General features: G+C 33.6%; 1 protein-coding gene across 1 annotated transcript in view; it reads right to left on the reverse strand.

Annotated features, from left to right (window-relative positions):
- The window catches only part of LOC129233029 (F-box only protein 11-like), a 95,708-nt gene that overhangs the window by 62,137 nt on the left and 19,303 nt on the right, over window positions 1-14,268 (reverse strand). The window contains exons 5-7 of the mRNA XM_054867113.1: window positions 6,675-6,755; window positions 4,220-4,349; window positions 2,294-2,400 (exon numbers count right to left, since the gene is read on the reverse strand). Of these exons, the coding sequence (XP_054723088.1) occupies window positions 2,294-2,400; window positions 4,220-4,349; window positions 6,675-6,755 (318 nt within the window). The remainder of the gene's footprint in view (window positions 1-2,293; window positions 2,401-4,219; window positions 4,350-6,674; window positions 6,756-14,268) is intronic.

Below are 14,268 nucleotides of genomic sequence, written 5' to 3' on the forward strand. Positions count from 1 at the left end.
GGAGCCCCCCTATATGGGCGCCCTTGGATATAATTGTAATGGTTATTAATTAGCGACTTTTGCCGTAATTTGGAAGCCCTAAGTGAGTTCAAAGTTAGTTCAGCAGATGATACTTAAAGCTAAAGCATCTTTTTTTAAAAAGTTTTTTTACATCAGTCATGTTTTTTATATTTTAGTCGCTTTTCTGCTGAAATAGTAGCTGTTATTTTTTTTTTACAAAATAGTCGTTTTTGTCTTAGTTTAGACTAAAATAGTCGTCATAGTCTGCAACTCTTCAAAATAGTTGTAATAGTCACTTTTTTAGTCGGCAGTGGCAGTCCTGTAATAGTAGGAATAAGGGGAAAAAAACAGGTCATTTGAAACCCTGAGGTAGCCGCTGTGTCCATGGGCGCCCATATGCAAAATTGTAAGGGGGGGGGGGGCTCAGAAAGTTTAACTACGGTTTAGCAGGATATTTTCCCCATGGAGGCAGATTTCAGGACAGATTAGAGTCATTAAATTTTGACACTTTTAATTATTCATTCATTAATGGCTGGCTGGAGAAGAAATATTTTTATATTTTTGCAAGGAAAAAAGTACTAAAAGCAAGGAAGTTTTAATTTCCAGGGGGGGGGCCTGGAGCCCCCCTATATGGGCGCCCTTGGATATAATTGTAATGGTTATTAATTAGCGACTTTTGCCGTAATTTGGAAGCCCTAAGTGAGTTCAAAGTTAGTTCAGCAGATGATACTTAAAGCTAAAGCATCTTTTTTTAAAAAGTTTTTTTACATCAGTCATGTTTTTTATATTTTAGTCGCTTTTCTGCTGAAATAGTAGCTGTTATTTTTTTTTTACAAAATAGTCGTTTTTGTCTTAGTTTAGACTAAAATAGTCGTCATAGTCTGCAACTCTTCAAAATAGTTGTAATAGTCACTTTTTTAGTCGGCAGTGGCAGTCCTGTAATAGTAGGAATAAGGGGAAAAAAACAGGTCATTTGAAACCCTGAGGTAGCCGCTGTGTCCATGGGCGCCCATATGCAAAATTGTAAGGGGGGGGGGGGGCTCAGAAAGTTTAACTACGGTTTAGCAGGATATTTTCCCCATGGAGGCAGATTTCAGGACAGATTAGAGTCATTAAATTTTGACACTTTTAATTATTCATTCATTAATGGCTGGCTGGAGAAGAAATATTTTTATATTTTTGCAAGGAAAAAAGTACTAAAAGCAAGGAAGTTTTAATTTCCAGGGGGGGGGGGCCTGGAGCCCCCCTATATGGGCGCCCTTGGATATAATTGTAATGGTTATTAATTAGCGACTTTTGCCGTAATTTGGAAGCCCTAAGTGAGTTCAAAGTTAGTTCAGCAGATGATACTTAAAGCTAAAGCATCTTTTTTTAAAAAGTTTTTTTACATCAGTCATGTTTTTTATATTTTAGTCGCTTTTCTGCTGAAATAGTAGCTGTTATTTTTTTTTTACAAAATAGTCGTTTTTGTCTTAGTTTAGACTAAAATAGTCGTCATAGTCTGCAACTCTTCAAAATAGTTGTAATAGTCACTTTTTTAGTCGGCAGTGGCAGTCCTGTAATAGTAGGAATAAGGGGAAAAAAACAGGTCATTTGAAACCCTGAGGTAGCCGCTGTGTCCATGGGCGCCCATATGCAAAATTGTAAGGGGGGGGGGGGCTCAGAAAGTTTAACTACGGTTTAGCAGGATATTTTCCCCATGGAGGCAGATTTCAGGACAGATTAGAGTCATTAAATTTTGACACTTTTAATTATTTATTTATTAATGGCTGGAGAAGAAATATTTTTATATTTTTGCAAGGAAAAAAGTACTAAAAGCAAGGAAGTTTTAATTTCCAGGGGGGGGGGCCTCGAGCCCCCCCCCTATATGGAGTATACTGGTTATACTGTTTACCCTACAGTTTACTGTACAGTACAGGTATAGGGTCTTTACCCCAGGTAGGCAACTGTTATGCAAACCATGAAGCTAGCAGACGTGCAGGATTCTGAATGTGAAACATATTTATTTGCGAATGACTCATTGTAATGTTGGTGCTTTAATACTCAGTGCAGATAAAACTTATTCTGAAGTGCTAATATATAGATATATTTTGAATATAAGTTTCAAAATTTGTGAAATGGTCTAACACAAAAACCTGTATAACGCAAAAACTCTGGTCCCAAGGAGATCCTTATAATGGTCTTCTACTGTACTTTTACATTTTTGCAAAGAACAAAGTACTAAAAGCAAGGAAGTTCTAATTTCCAAGGGGGGAGCCCCCCCATATGGGCGCCCTTGGATGCTGTCTCTCACCTTGAGGGTGATGTGTCCCAGGTAGGCTTCCCTGGCTCCTTCCACGAAGGTGATGGTGGACTCTGTGTCCCTTTCCAGGACAACGTTCTCCGCCACATTGCCCGCAGCTGGAAAGAGAGAAAGAATGACATTACAGTCGAGCCTCCACATATCGAAATTTTCTATATATCCAAATCCCAGCAGACTTACTTGTCCATTACATAGAAAAATTGTTTCTATATATCGAAAAAATCTCCATATATCGAAATTTTTCTCGAGTTTTTTTCCACTTTTAACTGTTTGTCTCATGAAAAATGAAGGTTAGGGGAGAAAATCATGTTCACTAAGGGTTACTACGAAACTCACTCACAAGGGATCAGGGGTTGAGGGATGTGCAGATAGGTCGTTACGTTCCGGATTTCTTAGATTCCCTCAAGTTTATTTCAAATCTTATTTGCAAACAGTTATACAGTGAAATCAGTTTCAAGTCATCCCTTTTGTCCGTCGGTTATCATTCCTAGTCTTTTTAGCTTCAATAAAAATCATTCAAGTTTAGATTGACTTTTTACGTTTCCCTCGATTACATTGTCGAAACGAAAATCAAAAATGTTGCGGATCGAGTTGAATTGCCGAAGAATGAAGATGTATGAAGGCACAAAAATGTAATTTTTTTAATTATTAACTAACGCTTGATTCGATGCTCATTTAAATTAGAAATTGGGTTTCATGTACGAAAATTAATTTTAATCTGTTAGGAGATTTTTATTGATAAAATAAGATTGTTTCAATATATCGAAGTTTCTACGTATCGAATTTTTTCCCGGCAATTTGCTGCTTCGATATATGGAGGTCCGACTGTACTCGAAAATGAATAAACTAACTGAACGCCTAACTGAATCTTGACCTTTAAATAACTCCCGCTGTATTTAAGTTAGAGCATTGAAACAAATGGGGTAGAATGCGGAAAATTCTACCCTTTCCAACGTTATATCATATTAACGTATGCAAGTAATTTTTCATTCCTTTAATGGGCAATGACAGGTGCAAAATTTGAGCTTAATAAATGAATCACAAGAAAACTAATTCGAATTCTAAAAAATAAAACCCCAGGTGCACACCCCTGGGGCTCGAAGTCATTTTGTACAAAATTTCATGGTTGTAGGTGCTATGGGGTCTTCTGGGTGCAGGCCCGCTACAGACTTCCTTCCAGAATTTCTTTGAAGCTGTACTTTTATTTATTACTAGCTGCGTCGCCCGGCTTTGCACGGTCCACCTCGAAAATAAAAGTTAGGTCAAGTGACGCGAGTTCAACACTCAGGCTTGAACCAAAAAAAAAAGTCAGTGACATTTTTCGGCAGATTGCGAAAAACCCCCAAAAAGTAAACATTTTAAATCCCATGATCACAGGAAAAGCCTCAAAACAGGAATTTAACCTGTTTATATTTGAGAAAAAAAAATGGCAACAGATCTTTCATCTCCATGATTTTCTTCACCGCTATGAATTATAATAAAAGCGTTGTTGAGGAAAGTGGAGATGAAGCACTGAATAATCATTTGAATGGAGGAAAGCCTTCGAAAAATAGGGATTATATACCCAAATCCAAGCGTCATAATAAATAGTTTTTAATGGATATCTCCGCTCATTATTATCGGAGGATGATGTTAAACAGCCAAACATGAAGACGGGAAGATGACGAATCCATCGATACCTGCTTCGATGGTCAGTTCACTGTCGTTCGGGAGAAGAAGCTTGGACATAGATGACTACATAGGTACATACATAGATACATACGCGCAGTTTTTAATTATATAAGATGCTTTGCATTCCCTTATAGACATGCATGACTGTCGTTCGGGAGAAGAAGCTTGGACATACATAGATACATACGCTCAGTTTTTAATTATATAAGATAAAGATAAAAGCTCCATTGTTTGTTTGCAACTCACCTGCGCCCACCAGGGCAACGTTTGTGTCTATGATGAGGAACTCCCCCTTGTAGAGCCCCGCATGGATGAAGATGAGGGGGTTCTCCAGCTCCTCTGAGTAGTTGAAGGCAGACTCGATGGTGTCAAAGTACTGAAACAGACATGTCACAATATATTCCCACATAAACCAAACTCTTTATACAAGCTCACAAATCACAGTTTGTTTTCCAGCATTATTATCAAAAAATATGTAGGGGAACATGCAAAATTTCAAAATTCCCTGGATTTTCCCTGTGTTGATTTTTGAAGTCCCTGTTTCTTCAAGTTTCCCTGTGGCATGGCAACCCCGCATTAGGACATCATGAAATATAGTACAAAATACTTTAAAGGACACAATATAATGAATTATTAAGACAGCTACTATTTAATTTAAAAAAAAATTAATAAATTCCTAAAATAAATATTCAATTGAGATTATTAAAGGTAGCGTATTGTAAAATAGCTTGCAACTCTGAGAAGAAATGAAATATTTGCGGGATGTTAAAGGATTGAATCCCGCAAACACGGCGAGTCATTTTCGGGGATGCACCTATTTGATGCTGGCATGTCGCCGAAATAAATTAATTTTTTTATTCATATGACTTTGAAATAATGAAACTTTATTTTAATTAATGGCACAATTTCTCGACAGGATCATATATATCTCGAAAACTGCCGAAAAACCTTTTAAAAAAAAAGGAAAATATTTACTCAGCTTTTAGCTCCACCTATCTGGTATTGCTTTAACTGTGTAGTACCAAGGGCGCCCATACAGGGGGGCAAGGGGGGGGGGGGCTCAAGACCGCCTTAGAAATGAGAACTTCCTTTTTTTTTTTAGTGCTTTTCTCTTTGCAAAAATGTATAAAAATTCCTTTTATAGCCATTAATGAATAAGTTATTGAAAATGTCAAATTTTAATGTCTCTGATCTGTATTGAAATCGGTTTCCATGGGGGGCTAAAAGATCTGCCGAAAATGTTGCTCTTGATGTGGAGGAAGGCACATTGAATGAGGCAGGGATGGCTGATAGAAAATATGTAAGCATAACATACTATCAAACCACGAAATGAGATTGCAAACTTCAAACCTGTTTTTCTTGAAACTACTTTATTCGATACGACTCACAATATATCTCATGTTCAAATGCACCGGTTTACTTGAAATTTGGCACAAACTCAATTAATACTATCAATATTTTTGTAATTTTTTTTAAAAACAATTTTTAAAAAATTACCTATGTTGAAAAAAGGACGCCATAACATGACCCACTTTTTTTTTTTTTTTTTTCGAAAGAGAGCATTTTGTGCTTTTTTTTCAGATCGGCTAAGTGCAGATAATTCTATATCCTTGTTTAATCAGAAAAAACCTTAATTTTATTTTTCAGATCAATAGGAGGATTGGAACATCGTCAAATAGGAGATACCCTTTTTTAGTCCCCACTTTGCCCGCCTCTATCAATTTCAATTTTGATTTTTTTTTCAACTATTATAGATTTTTATACTTTTCAAGTATCAATGAAAAACTGATAAAATATGAGGCTGTAGACTAGAATACCCCCCTATAAGTGAAACCTTTTCTTCCCCCTTTTTCACTTTATCCATGACTAGTATATAATTGGCCACACATTTTTAGACACGTGTGGCAAAACGATGAGCGTGCGAGTCCTCAGCAAAAGATAAAATAAAGGAAGAGTCGAAAATAATGGTCGACACAAAATTATTAACGACTTAGCAGTAGATAAAAATATGGAGGCAGGCGTAAAACTTTAAAAATCAATCTTTTTTTTTTGAGTTGAGCAGCAAATACAAATAAATACAAATACAAAAGTGACGACCAGCAACAGGCTCTGGGCCCAGCTAGGCTGGTCCTAGCCAGTTTACAATCCCCAGTGAAGATCAATGGCCCTCCTAAAACTATCTACTCCCTTGCTCATGACCACCTCTTCCAGTAAGCTGTTCCCAGGTTCCACTACCCTGCTAAAATGATCATTTTTCCTAACGTAGATGTTAACCTGAGATTTAAATAGCTTAAAACAGTGACCCCTCGTCCTGTTTTCAGTGCTGAACTTCAGCCCCGTAACATCTTTCGTTTCAATAAATTTAAACAACTGAATCACGTCCCCTCGGTCTCTTCTTTGCTCGAGACTGTACATTTTTAGCCTTCTGAGCCTGGAATCATAATCTAAGTGGGAAAGTCCACTTGTAGCCTTGTAGCCCGCCTTTGAACCCTTTCCAATACATTAATATCTTTCTTAACTGTGTTTAATACTGTTGTGTTTATCACAGCAGTAAGCTCACAGCTTTAGTTTTTTTTTCCCTTTAAAGTTTTTAATTTTTTTCATGTTAAATGAATAAACTTATCAAGATCTAATTTTTCTATTGCAAACATATTTATAAAAATAATTTTTGGAAAACTTGGGTGAAGGAGGGGTGACTTACCGAGACGTTCCTCCCCCTGAAGTGGTCTGGGTTGCTCTCATACTGTTCCTGGAACCCTGGGCGAACGTGAAGACCTCGGTACTGAAAAACACACATCATTAGAACGCCACCACACAACACACATTAGAACAAACACATCATGGGGGGGGGGGGGGTGAAAACATCCCCCCAGAGCCATTGGTTTTAACATAAGTGCAAATTATAATACGGTAGTTTATGCATATGAAACGGCTGTTATGATCAAAAAATAACCTTCTGAAGGTATTTTTAATCACAAAATCCCCTTCAGAAGGTTTTTGCATCCAAAAATCCCCTTCAGAAGATATTTTTGATCAAAAAATCCCCTTCAGAAGACATTTTTGATCAAAAAATCCCCTTCAGAAGATATTTTTGGTCAAAAAATCCCCTTCAGAAGGTTTTATTCATCAAAAAAATCCCCTTCAGAAAATATTTTTCATCAAATCATGCTGTTTGTTGCTATAATTTTCACATTACATAGACTACAATTTTTCCCAAGCTTCACTGTCGAAAAAGAGAAAGAATGGCCAGCAATCCAAGAATACCTCAGGAGGTATGGAAAATTAATTACTTTAGAAAATTTTCGTGGGTGAGGTTTGGTAGTGTGAGGTTTCGCACTAAAAATAAAATCTTTTTTTAAAACTACAAGTTTCAAAATGGATAGATTTGATGATGACCAATCAAATTGATGAAACTTTTTTCCTACCATGCCATCCTCCTAAAAAATTATTTTTAAGTTGAGCCACTGTTGTCTGCTGTATTGTATGTATGTGTGTGCATATATCGTTACAAGATTATTTTTTTTATTCAAAAATTGTCTTCCCATTGTTACACAGAAATTATTACTTGTTTTAAATTACTGCTCATGTAGTTTTAAAGAAAATGTGACAAGTTATCAATAATTTGAGGCAGATAAAAAGAGTTCGTTTTTTTTTTCTTCTTTCTCTGCCTGATAGCAGATTCATATGCAGAAGGGGTACACCCGCATGTAGATCACTAAGAATTTTTTTTACCACGTTTTTTAATTTATTTATTTTTAGTTTTTTTTTTTTTATTTAGCTTATCTATTTTTATTTCATTTATTTTAAAGAGAATACTGAGACGTATTTTCATCTTCGTTAAAGTTAATTAATTCATAATTTTTACATATTCCTCTGATCACAATATTTTTGCACTTTTGTAATCTGGTCTTGTTTAAAATTAAAAAAAAATTTTTTTACTCATTCAAAATAATTAGTTATTAAAAGATTAAAAATAACATTGCTATTAAAAATATAAGATTAATATTGCTTTTTAAAATTTATTTATTTTGAAAAGTCAGGGAGTGAGAGGCCCTCCCTTGCAGTCCCTTACCGGTCCCTTACTGCAGCGACGGAAAGTGTACTGGACATAAACCTTAGATTAATAAATTTCGTGGTATATTTTGTAGCTTTTCCCTATCTGATTAACTAAATTTTATTTTTGAGTCAGACAATCATGGGCATAAACATGAGGTTAATATCTTCTGTGAGTTACTTTTGATTTTATTAATTTAACACAAAAAATAATTTAAGAAAGTTTTAATATTTAAAAAAATATTATTATAATTTTTTTTTTCAAAAACCGGGGGAGGGGGGGTGCAAGTGCACCCATGATCCGGCCCCCCTCACTTTTACAAGGCATGAGCCGCCACTGACTGTGGGTCTACAATATTAATTGCCCCTCAATGAGCGTATCAGAGCCCAACTCTTTTTTAATCGTCACACTTTCCAAAAATGCCAGAATTTCAACTTTTTCAATTTTTTCTCAAACCTCAAATCGGATCCGACAGTGGCTACTCCAAAATCTGAAAATTTCAGTCGTGGCCACCTGACATTTTCCCATTCAAAGCATTTACATGACTCGCTTTAAATTCAAATAACGGATGAACGAAATAGATTCAATAGGATAGTTACATTGTGTATCAACGAAAAAAATCACATTATTATTGTTCACTTCTTTCTTCAAAGTACAAAAGTAAACTTAAAGTGGCCACTAATGGTGCCTTACCTTATGAAGTAATTTAATAACAACATGGCCCATTGGCCACGCTGCCAAACACGATAGAATCGTAAATTCGACAGAACAGACTTCGATTTGGCTAAAGTATTGGCCGGGAGGAAATTCCAAAGGAAATTCACGTCATGAGATTGTTAAGTAACCCCCACTACGCAAGTGTCTTAATTATCTTAAAACATGAGTATGCTGCCTGTTTAAAACATACAAGTCCATGTTATACTCTCTAAAATAATTCTTTCTCCTCTGATTTGTTAAAATTAGTTTTTGACTAACACTTTTGAAATCTAGCAAATATTTTAAAAGTTTGGCGGATTTACTGACCAAAAATAGGGTTGTTTCCAAAATTTTAAAAGTATTTTTTTTCTGAAAGAGCATGCTTAAAAACATAGGATGACCATTTTTCAAATAATTTGTTTGAGCTTAATATTCAGGGGCCAATCCAGGATTTTTTTCTCGCTACCTATTTTTGTGAAAGTATTGCATCATTCTATTTTTGTGAAAGTTTTTTTTTTATCATTTGCACTGTTTTTGTGAAATTTTAGAAAGAGGTATCCTCATTTTTGTAAAAGAGAAGTAGAACAAGTGAAATTTTAGTTCCAAAAGTGTAAATGTCACCTAGTATTATTTTTAACAGGTTTCTTTTTTTTGGGGGGGGGGGGGAGGGAGCTAAAAACATAAGAAGTACAAAAAATGATATCGTAGTTTCAGCTTAATGGTCTATGTACTGTGTACAATACAGGAAATGATGAGAAAAACGGTTTTCCAAAACAGATGTTGAAAGATTGCGATACTATTGCATAAATACAATTTGGCGAGAAACAGCTAAAAATGAGTTAAAATACTACAAAAAGGTTTCTATTTAAGCGATTGTTCATATAAACCAGCTTAGAATTTTATGAGTAAATTTTGTTTTAAACAGAGAAATAAATTTTATATTTTAAAATGTGAATTTTTGAAATTTTTGATGTTTTTGTGAAGCTACCTGATTACTTGATTTTTGTGAAAGTACCGATTTCAAAACAAGATTTTTGTGAAGGTACCAAAAAACGGTAGCAAAATCAGCCTGTATTGGGCCCTGATATTAAAAAAAAAATTACTGAAATCTGTGTGCTTTCGTTGTTCACCCTTCTGTCGTGTGACATCACAAATGATGAAACGCCACTCAATGTTGCCATTCACAGAACGAAATATTTTATTCGCATCTTTACTCGCGTGTATTGGCAACGATGGGGTTGATAGCAAGCGTAGAGCGCAATTTTAATTGGCTGCTTGATTATCATAACGCGGAACCGTGGTAGAAAGATGCATCATTCGTGACGTCATAAAGACCACGCCTTGTTTTCAAAATCGGACTATGTATATTTCCGATATATTCAACCCAAGAAAGTTCGTATATTTTATAAAAATTTACTGTGGGGGCCAGGGTTGGCAAAAACCCGGGTTTTTTTTAAAAAAAAGCCCATGGACCCAGGCTTTTTTGGGTTTTTTTAAATAAAACCCAAAAAAAACCAACTAAAGTTGGGTTTTTTAAAAGAAATGTGGTTTTTTTTTTGTCTTTTTTTAGGGAAAATGTGGGGTACTTGCAGCATATTGTAGCGTAAGTATATGGACAAGGTGGAAAAATTGTCTTCGGGGAAAAAAAGCTGGAAAACTAGTTAAAATTCAGCATTTTCTGAAGAAAAGTATGAAAGACGAAAAAACCTAAGTATGGTGAAGTTTCGGGTTTTTTAATTTTCATTATTACCAACAGTTAAGGCAAAGTTACTTCTCGAGTGATAAAATCTATTGTTCGTTTTTAATTACTACGTTTTTTTTTTTTTTTGCATTTTACTTTATTGTATTTATTTTGTAATGCAAAACTACTCTAGAACCTCAAGTAGTTTAAGTTCCTTTTTACTGAATTCCAGCTTAATCAAGACATTTCTTTGAATTTTATGTTGCCTGTTTTTCTGTTTCTGCGTACAGAGTAAGAAATATTAAACTTCTTCGTAAGATAATGAAAATACTGCACATCCTATTCTGTTTTCTGTCCGACTGTTTAAAAAATCTGTTTATTTCTAAAAAATATACCTCGTGTTTATTCGAGATTTGTGACGTGTTGGTTAGCAGAAAATAATTCACATGAAAGCCTTTTAACTAGATTAGTTCCCTCTGTACACATATTGAGAAAATCAGATGTGACAGGAGTTAGTCGAGATAATTTGAGTTATTTATTGACCAGTTCAAGAAAAAAGTTAAATACATTTATTTAAAATCTTTGAAGTATTTTTTTAATGCCGTTAAGAGTTAAGAAATACTATTAAAGTTCAAAATTCATTTTTTATGTTCATTGTCTGCGGTAAAGAACAAATAAGAAAGAAGTTTAAATTGTGAAAGTATTTAAATTAATTATTTTTTTTTTTAAATTCTCAGAAAATTTAAAAAAACCCAAAAGTGGGCTAAATAATGGTTTTTTTTAAATGGGTTTTTTCAAAAAAACCCATTGGAAACCGCCCCGAAGGAAACCACCCCATTGGAAATCGCCAGAGCAGGCCCCAAATTATACTTCCATAGAAAACATCAAAAATTACATTAGAAAACATATATTTCAAAACATATATGCAATCTGTATTTTTTTTTTTTAAACAGAAATGTACAGGAAAATTTTTAACGCATTTAAAAATTTTACATGTTGCTTCCTTTGTTCAAAACACTGAAAACAATTCAAGTTGTTCTGATCGTCATTCAACCGTTCATTTCGAATAAAATGTGATTGTTGAAAATAGTGCGTTGAATTTTTTTAACGGAAATTGGAAAAGTGACATTTTTAAGCAATCGTCAAATTTTAAACCGAAATATTTGTTACGCTTTCAAACTTGTTCACGCATTTATACATGTATGCGCATGTATACACACATACATTAAATGAAAATATAGTAAAAAATTTTACTAAAACATCTCGACATTATTTGTTCTTCAAGGCAAAGGAATGTTCAAAAAAAAGTCCTTTTTCACTCCAAATTATTATCTCCAAGGTCTTTCATTACAAGGTCATTCATTAATCCATCTCTAGTAGTCTATGAATATTTCATACCACCAGCTGAGTGCGCACAGCTACCTGAGTTTATTACTTTATTACATGTAGCTAAGGAAGTTTTACAATAGCAAAAGATTTCTATTATCTTATTTTAAGGCACATCATTTTTCACTTATTAATTAATGTACTTTAAAACATAAATACAGCAATTCGAAGAAAACGGAACCTAGGACTCTCGAGGCTCAGATTTTTGAGACTCTGCTGAACTCATTATTGACTAAAAAAGTTTCTTAAATTATATTTTTTTGAACACATATAAGTGTTGAACAAGAATAGTTTTTTTTTCAAGCATGAGGGTTTTTTTTTTCTTTTCTTTTAATTTCTATATTCTTCTTCAAATTACAAAAAAAAAAAATCTGCTAATTAGTGGAAAAATTACTGGTATATGTCGAAACTACGAACACAAAATATCTCGACTATTACTTTACAACTAGCTGCGTCGCCCGGCATTGCACGGTCCACCTGGAAAATAATAGTTATGTCTAGTGACGCAAGTTCAACACTCAGGCTCGAACAAAAAAAAAAATCAGTAAAATCTTGCGGCAGATTGCGGGAAAATAACCAAAAAGTGAACATTTTAAAACCCCCGATTGCAGAAAAAGCCTCAAAACAAAAAAAAAAAAAATTTTTTTTGTTTATATTCGAGAAAAAAAAATGGCAACAAATCTTTCACATTTAACGATTTTCTTCGCGCTACAACTACGAATTTTAATAAAAGCATTTTGCTGAAAGTGGAGATGAAGCACTGGATAATGATTTGAATGGAGGAAAGCCTTCGAAAAATAGGGATTTCATTTTGAAATCTAAGAGTCATAATTTTAATAGTTTTTAATAGATATCTCCGCTCATTATTATAGGAGGATTATGCTAAATAGCCAAACACATACTTGCCAATCTTCGAAGGAAAAAAAACAGGAGATTTTACTAGAGGTATATAGGTGGTTCAACATTGACATACCCTCACTACAGAATTATTAAATTATGCTTTTAAATAACATGAATACTAAATTTAAAGTGAAATGGGGAGTTTTTTTTCAGATGTAAGCAAATTGGTAGCAGCAAGAAAAATATACTGCAAAGGAAAACTAAATAATAAGGAGTGATTTTGCCTAAAGTTTCGTACATTTTCCAGTCTCTTCCAGCAAAGTAGCTACAAACATTTAATTACTAAAATCCGAAAAAAAAAAGTAAATCAATATATAATGAAAATACGATATAAAATAATTAAGTTTAGGGTAGCACATGTTAAAATAATTTCAAATATTGAAAATAATTGAAATAATTTCGAGATGCAAAAGGATTGAAATCTGCTGCCATTTTCGGCAAAGTATGCGCTTTGTTGAACATGCAATGCAAAAAGCTTCTAAAAAATTAATTTTTACTAAATGAGTTATTAATTGGAAAATTTCTCATTCCCTGACATTGGTAGACTAGAAAAGGACGCAATCTATTGAGAAAAAAGTGAAACTTTCTGATGATTGATTGAAAAAAACTGCAAAAACGGGAGAAAATTGTAAAAAACGGGAAATCGGGAGATGAAAGCAAAAAACGGGAGTCTCCCGTTAAAAACAGTAGAGTTGGCAAGTATGCAAACATGAAGACGGGAAGATGACGAATCCATCGATACCTGGTTCGATGGTCGGTTCACTGTCTTTCGGGAGAAGAAGCTTGGACATACAGCTTAGATACGCTCAGTTTTTAATTATATAAGATTTTGGATAAAAGTGTAAAACATTCACACCAATATTAAATCCTGTTTTCTTCCTTTTTTTCTAAAAAAAAAACTCACCAGCTGCTTGACGTCATAAAAAAACAGATGTTTTTTACATAATTAATCACAGAAAATTTTCTAATAAACTCATAGGCAAATGAATGCACAGATTTTTAGAGATGATTATAGTAATTGTTTAGCAAAAAACTTTTTTTTAAATTACTGAAAAAATAAAAAAACCTTAGGGATTTTAAAAAATTGAAATGTTCCTTAATTTTTTGAATTTTAAAAAAAGGAGGCAATATTTTTAAATTTTGAAATTAAATTATTGATTAAGAAATAAGTATGCATATTATGGTTTCAAAGAATTATAAAATTTATTTAAATTTAAAAAAAAATGCTTAAAAGGTACTGTGACACCTTAAACTACAAAAAAAAAAAAAAAAAGAATTATGTTAATTAACAGGGTTGGGTTTTTTGCCGGCAAAAAGGTATTTTTGCCGGGCCAGTGGAAAAAACCATGGCAAAAATGGAAAAAAACCGGCAAAAATGGGAAAAACGGCAAAAACCTAATTGCAAATAAAGTAGCATTATAGTGTTAATCAAGAAATAGTGACAATATAATATAAATAATGCACTTTAATATTTTAGTTATGTCTCTCCATGTTACTTCTAATTTATAAGGTGAAAAATAAATAAAAAACAAATGTTGGGATTGCATAACTTAAGATTTTAAATGTTTGCTAAAACAA

Source organism: Uloborus diversus, unplaced genomic scaffold (genome assembly GCF_026930045.1).
Source record: "Uloborus diversus isolate 005 unplaced genomic scaffold, Udiv.v.3.1 scaffold_15, whole genome shotgun sequence".
In the NCBI taxonomy this organism is placed as follows: Eukaryota; Metazoa; Arthropoda; class Arachnida; order Araneae; family Uloboridae; genus Uloborus; species Uloborus diversus.